This window comes from Mchenga conophoros, linkage group LG10 (assembly GCF_057382185.1).
Source record: "Mchenga conophoros isolate Kocher_MC1m ecotype Shallow Benthic linkage group LG10, M_conophoros_male_GT1.1, whole genome shotgun sequence".
Classification (NCBI taxonomy): domain Eukaryota; kingdom Metazoa; phylum Chordata; class Actinopteri; order Cichliformes; family Cichlidae; genus Mchenga; species Mchenga conophoros.
The window spans coordinates 30008120-30019721 of record NC_140535.1 but is presented as its reverse complement, the minus strand read 5'-3'; the positions used below and the strand labels follow the sequence as shown (position 1 = coordinate 30019721).

At 38.0% G+C, this 11602-nt stretch overlaps 1 protein-coding gene across 1 annotated transcript; it reads left to right on the top strand.

The window, feature by feature from the left end:
- Positions 1 to 3996: 3996 nt before the first annotated feature.
- On the top strand, positions 3997 to 11564 carry slc35f2 (solute carrier family 35 member F2). The gene is made up of 9 exons (XM_085289755.1): positions 3997 to 4127; positions 4623 to 4722; positions 5129 to 5301; positions 6538 to 6665; positions 7133 to 7292; positions 7570 to 7726; positions 8895 to 8947; positions 9067 to 9221; positions 10190 to 11564. Exons 2-9 carry the CDS (start codon positions 4634 to 4636, stop codon positions 10394 to 10396), a joined length of 1122 nt encoding a protein of 373 aa, XP_085145881.1. The 5' UTR covers positions 3997 to 4127; positions 4623 to 4633; the 3' UTR covers positions 10397 to 11564.
- The last annotated feature ends 38 nt before the right edge of the window (positions 11565 to 11602 follow it).

Sequence of the window (11602 nt, the reverse complement as noted above, 5' to 3'; positions counted from 1 at the left end):
TTTTTAGTTACAGTTAGTTTATAATGTAGCCATTAAGAAGTATTACTTGTTAAAGTATATGTTATGGTTTTCATGTTTCCTGCACTCTCCTTCTCCTAAAACTTTTTTGTTTATTTTTATGTTTTTGATTTGTGTGTGTGTGTGTGTGTGTGTGTGTGTGTGTGTGTGTGTGTTTTTTTCTTCTTCTTACAGCAACATTAGTGTAGTAAGTGTAACGGAGGCTTTGATTTTATTGTCATTCGTAAATTGTTGGGAATTAATCCACAGTGGAAGTCTCATTTTAACAGGTACAATCAATTTTTGGAGTGTTATTGTGTGTTCCCAAATTTGTAAGGTCACATCGAACGAAAAAAGGCACTATGAGATTTAATCATAGTTTGTACCTGACCAAAATATTTGAATTATTTTAAATGATTTGTGTGTTTTGTTTGTTTTGTTTTGTTTTAACATAAAATGATTTTTAAAAATTAATCATATTACAACATTGTAGAATAAACAGATTATAGACATTAGCTAAAATATTCTCAGGCTGAATATTATTTATTTATGTTCACAAACAACATGAGCAAAGTGTAATTTGAGCAGGTATACTGCACTACTTTTGCCAACCGTAAGGGATTATAGTGAAAATGTGGCGGCCCTAGATCTCCTGTGTCATCTTTACCATACCTCCACAAAACATTCCTTTTGCAAGTTCATAAAAAATAAATAAAGAGTCTAAAAAACAAAGTCAAAGTAAATAAAAATCTTTTAGTTTGGTTAATAATTACTTTACGGTAACTTCAATCAAAAAATCAGGTACGATGTATAATCACGTTTGTGAAAACTTTTTTTGAAGTTTATCATCTGCAACTAACTGAAGTTTCTTTTTAGTTCTCTAAACCTTATAGGATTTACAGAATTTATGCATTTAGGACTAATAAACCACAAAAAAAAAATGGTTCCTGTACAATAATGTATAACAAATACAGCTAATCAGAGACATTAGAAGGTATTTTCTGCCATACTGAACCACATAGCACTACCTCTGCTGTTTTACTTCACTTTCACTGCCTTGTAAATGATATGTAGGAAAAGTAAAAGGAAACATTTGCCACATATCACACTGAGTGCAGAACTGGAGATAGGAAAATGTTTGTACAGTCTCAGGGCCAGTTATTGTTTCACTGTCAGCATGGTCTTTATTATCATTCCTTCCCTGCATGACATGAGGGAGAGAGGAGAGAAGTACAACAACATTAATAAAAATGGGAATTTTGCTCAGTCACTGCTGGGATTTTTCCATGACAAGATCATCCTGAGGAAAAAAGAAAAGCTTGGAGAAATCAAACCTACATTCTTTGAGTAAGAATGTAGGTTTGATTTATAAAGTGAAGTGCTGGGGACATTTCCTATCCTGTACTTAGACACATTATACTGTTACTGTATAATACTTTCTCCACTCTGGTGACCATATAGGAAATATGACCAATTAAACATTTGCTGCATACCTCATGAATAAACAAACCCGCTAATAGCGATAAAACATTACTTTTTATACAAACTTCTGTGTTGTCTACAAATGTTTTATATTAATTATAGCCTACAAATGAAGCGGGAAAATAATGAGAAAACAGGAAGAATCACAGGCGAAATGTTCACCACTCTAATAAACACATTGCTGCATATACTGGAGGTAGAAACTTTTGGGTTAGTGTATTTCTGTTCACCTCAAATGTATTTCAATTCCAAAATTCCAATTTGCAACAACTGCCTGGAGTTACTTTATATTACAAAGTGAGAACCCTAAAATCAATCCCTTGATTTGGATCTGAGTTGGTCACACAATGTTGCTGTGATCACAAAAGCAGCAAGACAGCAGCTCTTCTTCCTGCGGCGCCTGAGAAGATTCAGATGAACTCCAGAATACTAACAAACTTCTATCGAAACCATTACCATTGAAATTATTCTGACTGGCTGCATCACCACCTGGTATGGCAACTGTAATGCCCTGTACAGCAAAGCTCTGCAGAGGGTGGTGAGATTAGCACAGCGCATCACCAGGACTGAACTGCCAGCCATGCAGGATCTCTATAGACAGTGCTGCATGAGGAAGACACAGCGGATCCTCTCTGATCCCAGCCACAGACTTTTCACACTTCTGCCGTCTGGCAGGCAGTTCAGGAGCATCCAGACCTGCACTAGCAGACACAGAAACAGTTTTTACCCACAAGCCATCAGGCTTTTGAACTGCTGACACTCTTTACACACCATTACACACTCACTACAATTACAGGGCTCTACACACTGTCACTTCAAAAAATGCCACTTAAATGCTCATTGCACAAGTTTTTGCACAACCGGTAAATACTTTTGCACAAACTTTAAATACCAACTTGTCTTAAATACTCTAAATATTAATACTTTTTCTCTCTTGTATTATTATTATTATTATTATTATTATTATTATTATTATTATTATTATTATTACTGCTATTTTCATGTTATTTTCTTCTTAATATAACTGCACACTTTCTATATGGTCATGCAAAACTGAGGAGCACGAGCCAAAGTATTTCATTATGGGTAAATGTAGCTACACTGTTTATCTGGACATAACAATAAAACCTGAAACCTGAACTTGAACTTTTCAGCAGCATTTGGTGACAGTGGAGTAGAAGAGCTCCCTTCCTCTCCTTTCCTTTCCCTTCCTTTGCTTTCCTTTCCTTTCCTGTCTTGCCAGAAGACATATCTTGCAGGACCTTGCTACTTGTCAATGGTCTAGTTAAACATGTCTTGCATTCACAGACTTTTCTTCTGATAACAATACCCCAAGTCTTTCAGGATGAGGGATAATGCCACGCAGCAGCGGAATGGCCAGGGGACATAGGAAGCCATGGGAAGAGTGTCTGTCTCCAGAATCCAAATTAGGATCTCCTTCCACACCAGAGGAGCCTGACAGCTGAAGACTCTGCCTCCCATTCTACTTTTACAAATGCTAGGAACCACAAGTAAGCCTTCAGGCTGAGAGTAAAGTGCTCTATTGGGATAAAATGATACTATACTAAAGTACTATATATACTTTAGGGTATATGGACCAATTCGGGGCTTTTATGTGAGGAGAAGGATTGGAGAGATTTCGCAGGTCTTTCCTCCCTACTGCTGTCGGACTCACAACAAAGACTTCAACTGATCAAACACACACATCCACACATGTGTAATAGCAATAACACTAAGTGCAATACTTTTTTCTCGCATTGTTGTATTATACTCAATTGTATATAGCATTTGTATTCTATTTTATTCCATTGTATATTGTATTTTATTTTATTCTATTCTATTGTGTACAGTATCTCATAGATATATTATTCCAGTGTTTTTTCTCTAATTTTTCTATGCAACTTTGCACTGTCCACTGCTGTAACAAAACAAATTTCCCACACGTGTGGGAACCTGTAATAAAGGTTATCTTATCTTATCTTATCTTAAAAGGGTTTTAAGAGGAAGCAAATGAAGAGAGGCTAATACGGAAGAAATATAATCTCTGTTTCTAGCCTCTGCTAGTAGCCTACTTTTGTCTGCTCGTCTGTCTGGTTATTTCCTCTTTGGTTTTTTCGGATCAGCAACTTTTTAAAAACATAAAGTGTGTGTTGTTAGACTCACATGCTGACTTCTGCAAAAAATGTGGAACATTATGTGGAACTCGGGAACAAGGCATAGAGATGCAGTGCTAGCCCATCAGAAAAATCAGAAAGGCAGATCTCCACACCGCATGCCACAAGTACGCGATCAGCAAGTAGGACTTTATAAGCATGAAAGTTTCCGTAAACAACACTGCCAAAGCATCAATGAGCAATTTGTACAAATATACTAATAACAATAATTCATCCCTAATAAAATACGTTTTGTGTTATTTTTTTCTGACTAAACTAACTGTAATTATCCTGAGTTTGACTGCACTGTGCACACGTCACCTAGAATTCGTTGCAACCAATCAGAGCGTAAGGGGCGGTCCTACGCGAACACGAGGTTAGTCCTGTTCATCCTGGTTGAGAGGTGTTTCCTCGTGGACGAAGATTTTTTTCTTCCTGAATAAACATGAAATCATCACAGCTGGAGGATGTCACCACATAATTGAACGTCAAAATGTATGTTTTATTCATATTCATTTACATTCATGGATTAATTCGCTGTTTTGTTAGCTGTTTAGCTAATGGAGTGTAATAAATGACGCAAGGTTCACCAAACTCCATTTGAAAAGTTTAAGTTTAATATTTCTGTACTTGCTACTAATTATTTATACCTGCTTTAACGTAACTAAGTACGTATTACGAATCATTACGAGCTACACTACAATTCGGGATATTTATTTTCTAACTAAAGCATGTAATAGTAAACCTATCAGCGTCGACGCCTCCAGTGTACACAAAGCTCGTAACGAAATATATATATATATATAACCGGTTTTAATCACTTCATGCAATGTGTTTGTACATTAACCTCAGTCCTTTGGAGATTAGGTGTCATGCTCTGCTTGGGCAGTCTGATGAAGATACTGAAAGCGAAAGACACTAATTCCCAATTATTTTTCTTCCAGCTTTTAATCTTGCTCGGTGTCCATGTCTTTATGTCTTTATGTTTAGCTCTTAGAGAGATGGAGGGGCCCGTGGAGGAGAGATTGTGTGGGAAAATGAAGATTGGCTGTGGTTTGCACAGATACAACCTGAGAGATGTTTTCACGTGGTGAGCACAAATCTAGATGTGTAAATCTCGTTTTTAGCTACTGTAATGTATGTTGTATCAGTGAATGTAACAGGCGTGGAATCACCAGGGTTGTAAAAGAACTAGAGAACTTACATCCACATTTTTTCAAGAGTCGAATGGTTGAATGAGTTGAATGGTTGAACAGCATACATATTTAATGACTGTAAAAACAAAAAATCAGGTGCACAAGTGTTTATTTATTTGGGATTTTCTCTAAACCACACAGTGTCAAGAGTGCACATACAGCTGAATATACAAATATATGCATCCACCCCTACCAATATTCGGTTAGATGTCCCTAAGCAAATTGCAAGTTGGAATATCATCATGACATTCACGACAGTGTTTTTCTTTTGATGCATGATTCGTGTTCTTCACTTACCAGGAGTCTGCTGAAGACTATACTCATGGGTCAGGTCCTGTCACTGCTGATATGTGGGACAGCAGTCAGCTGTGAGTACCTGACTCATGCCAAAGTGGAGACACCCATGTTGCAGAGCTTCCTCAACTACGCCCTCCTGCTGTTCACCTACACAACACACCTCAGCACCCGCACAGGTCAGACTGTCATGCTCTCAGGATATTTGACATTCTGGCTGCTCTCAGTGAGTCACAATAAGTAAATGTTTCTCTGTAGCATCAATCATACTGATGAACCTGCAAATTTATGGTAAAGTAAGCTGATTTAGCGGGAAAAGTAATAGTGGTGAGACCACAAGAGTGAACTTTAAAGGAGATGTACAGTATTAACCTCATTTCCAGCTCCATGCTTTTATTTTTGGAGTAGCTTTGCCTGATTCACTGTTAAAAAATAATCCTTCTCTGTCACATCAGCCCCTCATGTCCTCCTCCTTTTTGCGTACAGAGGGTTGATGTGACAGAGGAGGCGTTTAGGATAGGATGAGATGGAGGCAGATGATCCACTGTGATGACCCCTAAAGGGAGCAGCCAAAAGGATTTTATAAGGTACTTGGTGCCGCCTCTTAGATCATCCTCTGTCTGAAACAAGCTGTTTAAGCTCCTCCCCCTTCAACACAACTTTCTTCTGATTGTCTGCCTATCGCAAGCAGAAGGTTTGAACCACAGATGATTGTGACTTCTGTGCCTGAAAATCTATAGTATCATATTATCTGCTCTCACTGATCTCATAAAGAGCAGAAAAAACAAGGTTAAGTCTGAGCGTCTGGCTCACAGAGATCGCCTCATTATTTAAGACTTGTGTCATCCGAGCTTCCATCCTTGTAATATAGCACAAAACAAGGTAAAAGGACAATAGGCAATAAACTAAAATTCTGTGCAGAGTTCACAGAAGCTGCAGTGTTATGTGATGATTAATTGTCCTCATGTTGCTCACTATAAGCATATTAGCGGACAGAAACAAATATTAGTACTAGAGCTCTTATTCTGAAAATCCATCTTTTATCGTAAACATAAACTGTTTACATATACACATTAATTAATTACAAATGGATACAAAATATTTAGCAATAGAGCAGAATCACGTTGACGTCATAATCGTATCACGTAACCACTATTTGAATGCAAATAAATGAACATTATCCAGGTTATAACACAGCACAGCATCAACTCCTCTAAAAGGAAGCTTAATTTAATTCCCTTTGTTTATAATATCCTTTGAACAGTGAGTAAAATAAGATCAAAGGAGCAGAAAATAGCACAAAGGAGTTAATGATTCACAGTTTGTTCAGATCACCAAATGTATGTGTAAAGCAGTGTTTAGATGTTTAAAGGGTCTTATGGACCATTTGAATTCAGTCTGATGTGTTTCTTCAGGTGACAGGAACATCCTACAGATTTTAAAAACCAACTGGTGGAAGTATTTGGGGATGGCTATAGCAGACGTTGAGGCGAACTACACAGTAGTGAAGGCGTACCAGTTTACCACGCTGACAAGTATACAGGTAACAAAAGAGTGTTGTCAGTAAAGACTCTTCTCCTGACTTTGCTTTGAACACATGTATAGTTTGGTTAACCAAAAGACTTCACTGGGCAGCAGGGGGCGAGCCTGATGCTGCTCTCCTGATGAGCTTATTGTCTTAGCTGCTAGTTTGAAGTCTTGTTGAAATAAGTGCAATGTTTATTGTGTATGTAATGATACTCTATAGACTCAAAGAGGGACATAAAACAGGTGCTACTATGTGAACGTATGGTGTTTCTCACTTTCTCAGTAAAATTCTCCCATCTTGGTGTAAAAAACACTCTGGGTTTACAGCCGAACTTGACTATTTTTTAGTCAAGTTTGGCTGACTTCACATGGTAGGAGGTTATACTAAAGAGGTCTGTTTGTGAGGAACAAGCTGGCTTGCATGAAGTGCAACATGTCTTTTGCCCTCATGTTAACGCCTGTTTGTCACTGTGTGTGTTTCAGCTGCTGGACTGCTTTGTGATCCCGGTGCTGATGTTACTTTCTTGGTTTTTCCTGAAGACTCGATATCGGGTGATCCACTTTGTAGCTGTAGCAGTGTGTTTGTTGGGGGTGGGGGCCATGGTAGGAGCTGACATTCTGGCTGGAAGAGACCAGGGATCCAGTAAGAACATTTTCCTCAGTCAAAGTTAATGTCAGACTTTTTTGTTTATCCTCTTGATGCATGAAGGCATTCAGACAGCCAGTATCCTCATCTGACTAAAAACAAACAAACAGGCAAAAATACATTTATCACTGTAAAAGATTCGTAACGCAGTCAGTGTAGGTTCATATTAAATAATTCCTCAGTGTCTGAGAGGCAGATGTTGGTATGAATTGAACTGAATTAAATTGGAATTGTGCCTGTGTCTTATACTAACTGTCTCTTTCTCTCTGTGCAGCCAGTGATGTACTGTTGGGCGATGGGTTGGTCCTGCTCAGTGCCGTCCTCTACGCCATATCCAACATGTGCCAGGAGCACACAGTGAAGAACTTGAGCAGAGTTGAATTCCTGGGCATGATGGGCCTGTTTGGGACTCTCATCAGCGGTGTACAACTGTAAGATATTGTGTTTTTCTGCACCACTGACACAGCAGGTAGTATTGTTCTGTACTGTTGTTACAGAGTAATGACTATTGTTGAGCCACTATTAATGTGCTAATATCATTAATATAATGTGAATAATGTCACTTTTTTGCCATCAGATAATATACATCACAGCTCTCTGCCAGCCCACATTGTTTAATAGATGAACCAGATGTGTCTTAAACCTGAATTCCTTTTAACAGCCAGCAGGGGGCGATAGCTGTGTTTCAAAATCCTTTGGGTCTTTCCTCAGATCTTAGACAAGCAAAGGACCTGACCTTCACAAACACTTTGATTATTTTTGGACTGGGTCGCTCATTTAAAACATTAAATCCATTTTATGAATTTAAGTCATTCCAAGAGTCAGAAATGAGAATTACCCACAGTTTGCTTATTTGCTAGCAACTTGTGTTTTAAAATTTTAATCTGGTTTCAGAACAATAAGAAGGCGAGAGCAAAAACACATAGATGAGACCATGATAGACACTATAGAAGATGTTAACAAGAATAGTTGGAAAATGGAAAATTTTGAGATTATGATTGTGATTTTAGCATCTTTTTTTCTTATACTTTCTATGAATTTCAGTGATATCTGTGTGAGAAGACCTTGCTTGTTGAGCTTTATTTAAATTTAGGTTGTGGGTATATGTATGAATATGGAGGATTTGAGGATGACCAAGGCTAGCACCAGTGTTAACGTGAATAAAACAAATTAATAAAACAAACAAAGAAACAGGAAAAATGTGGGTTTTTGGTGGTTTTAGTCAGTCGATAGGTGGTTGCTAGGTAACACAATGATGTCACAATATACTACACATACTGAAGATTTTGTGGATATATATTAAGTGTTTTGAAAGTTAAACAGAAATCAAAATCATCCTCTTCTTAATACATGAAGCTACAAACAGGTCATTTTAGGCCGCTGGTAAGTGGTTGCTAGGCAACATGATGATATGATATCTTACATATAAGGACCTTCAGGAGCCAGTTTTGGTTGCTCAACCTTTACTCATGTATAATGAGTTCAAATGCAAACAAATATTTTTTTAATCATGTAATACCTAATAGTACCTAATTGTGATGCAATACCCTTTATTAATGATGTTCCCTCATCATTTTAACTTGTTGCTTATTGTTGCAGAGTTGTGCTGGAAACACGTGCAGTAGGAGAAATCAAGTGGGACGTTCACATCTGTGAGTTCACTTTCTGTACTGTCATATTAAACTGCAACATAATCACATTTATAGAAGCGTCTCTGATTTTAATATCACTCCACTGCCTCTCACTCAAATCTGTTTATTGTGTTCTGCAGCCATGCTGTTTGTAGTCTACACCTTGTGCATGTACGCTTTATACAGCTTCATGCCTGTAGTGGTGAAGATGACGAGCGCCACAGCAGTGAACCTCTCTCTGCTCACTGCTGACCTCTTCAGCCTCTTCTGTGGCCTCTTTCTCTTCATGTACAAGGTGAGTTTGTGATGTCTGTATGTATGCATGTCAGTCCTTAATGAGAGAAATGAGCGATAGCTCTGCCTTGTCTCGCAGCAGCAGGAAATGCAAATGATTTATTTGGTTAGTTAAAATATTTATTTTGTGCTGAACCAGTTGGTTCCTACTAGAGCATGAAAAACAAGATGACAGGCACATGACCAGTGAGAAATATTTAGAAAATCAAATAGGTATATTGTTCAGTAAAATAAATGCTAGGAGTGCATTTAAATAAGGGGGTAATGATTTCCTGTATCTGACCTTGTGGCAGTAAGTCTAAGGCTGACGTTAGAGAAAATGTTCAAGCAGCATGCCCAGTAAATGATGCAGAGGATGGTCAAGATCCCTGTATCATCCATTATGCATCAGCAAACCCTGTCATCCCCATAGCTCCTTAAGGATTCGATACGTTACACAGGGTAGTAGAAGTGTGATCAGCTGATGAAGATTTTCTGTAAGATTTATTCTAAAGTTGACTTGACAAGACTTGCAAAAAAGAAGGCATTTCAACTTGCATAAAAACCAATAAACAGCAAAAATTGACTTTTTCACATGACAATAGGCTGCCAGTCAACCTGGGGAGGGTTAATGGATATGTGAAGGTTGGCTAGGATTTGACAGAAGAAGAATTTTGTGTTCTTGTTACTGTTGCTTGGTTTTTAAATGGGTTTTTTTCTTTTGGAAAGTTTTGACCTCCTAGAACTGTTTTTAGTTCAGAACAATGCAGAAACGGTCTGAAGTCAAAACCCAACCACAAAGTACACAAGGTAGATCATAGTTGTTTAACTGTAGCAGGTGGATTACAACAGGAGAGGACGTACACCTGAAATACTACACTGCCCACAACAACTCCATTTGATTAATGACAGTGGAGGTATAAGCAAAAAAGGCCTCACACATGAACAAAATCCTCTAGCGTTAATCTGTGTCCCTGTTGTGTGTCTCAGTTTTCAGCCCTGTACATCGTCTCATTTGTCGTCATCACCGTGGGTTTTATCATGTTCAACGCTGTCCCAACATACTCAGTTTTACCCGAAGAGCCTACTGAAGCATCTGATGACCCCGAGGCTCAAAGCTCCTCAGACCAGCTGCTGCTGTCTGCAGACAATGACACTCAGAGAACCGAGACACTCACAGCCAACGATACACCATGACTGAAGAATGACATCTTTTTTCCCCTACTGTAGGTCAGTGGATAAAGGCCAGTTTTACTCTTTTTACTTCAATATTGTTACAGAAGTTGAGCTTTTATGCACTAAGCCAGAGACTACCTGTGTGTGCTCAGTTCAAAATAGATGAAGAGAGATTGAGAGGTCAAAAAACCGTGTGGCTCCACTCTCTTCTTGCCAAACTTCCTGTCTGCACCAGACTATCAGAATAAAAGTATACATTTTAAGCACAAGAAATCAGACTGCATCTAGGGTCCTACAGTTGTATTGCCACATTTTCATTAATGCTGTAGCATTTTTATAGAATATTGCCTGTTGCTTCCCTTGAAGTTGTCAGAGTTTTACAAAAAGGACCTATTGTGTCTATTTTCAGTTCCATATTTTTATTCTTTAGCTTGGTGTGATCCACAGTTCAGAATCATCCTTTTTTAAAATCTTATTGTGGGCGTTAGCACAATGCTGTATAAATGAAATTGGATTGAACTGAATAGCACAGCCCTTCACTTCATCCACTGTCTAAAACAAAGTGTTTAGGCTCCTCCCCATTTAAGCCAATTTTCTTCTGATTGGCTGCCCCTCAGAAACAAAGTTCTAACAACTGGTAGGCGGAGCTTCTGTATTCAGAGTCTTTGTAGTGTACCTGGGATGACCATGTTAGGAGTACCTCCTCTGATAAACAGAGCCTTAATTTAGACTTTAGTTATTTTTAATTTGAGCATATTAACAGAATATCATCACAGACAAAAGGAAAGCATAATAAGTCCCCTGTAAGATTTATTTTTGCGGTTTTCTCCTTTATTTAATAAACAGAGAAAAGGGGTTAAAGAGGGTGGGTCAGTTGACGTCAACTTTCACTCCCGCTGCTGTTTATTGTTTGATTATTGATTTTTATTTGTTTTCTTTTTTGTTTCATAAAATGTCACCATATTTCATGTTTTGTTTTTGTTGTTTCTTCACCTCTACAGTCTACAGTTTTACATTCCTCTGAGTTACATGGCTGCATGCAGACAAATGACTTAGCTCATTTAGTTGTCTCCTCTGGTGCTGTTACAGTTTTTATACTCATGTCATTTGGCAATCTACAAACTGCATCATGGCTTTCTTGCACCCAGAGTTTTACTTTTTTACTATTAAAATATTTTTTGAAATTTTCTTTGTTCTTGTCTTTTCTCAGTTACTTTACTTTAAAAT

Coding starts and splice junctions, on each gene's coding strand:
- slc35f2 (XM_085289755.1), top strand. CDS start 4,634: ATGGAGGGGCCCGTGGAGGAGAGATTGTGTGGGAAAATGAAGATTGGC. Junction 4,723..5,128: donor CTGAGAGATGTTTTCACGTG/GTGAGCACAAAT, acceptor TTCACTTACCAG/GAGTCTGCTGAAGACTATAC. Junction 7,293..7,569: donor TGGAAGAGACCAGGGATCCA/GTAAGAACATTT, acceptor CTCTCTGTGCAG/CCAGTGATGTACTGTTGGGC.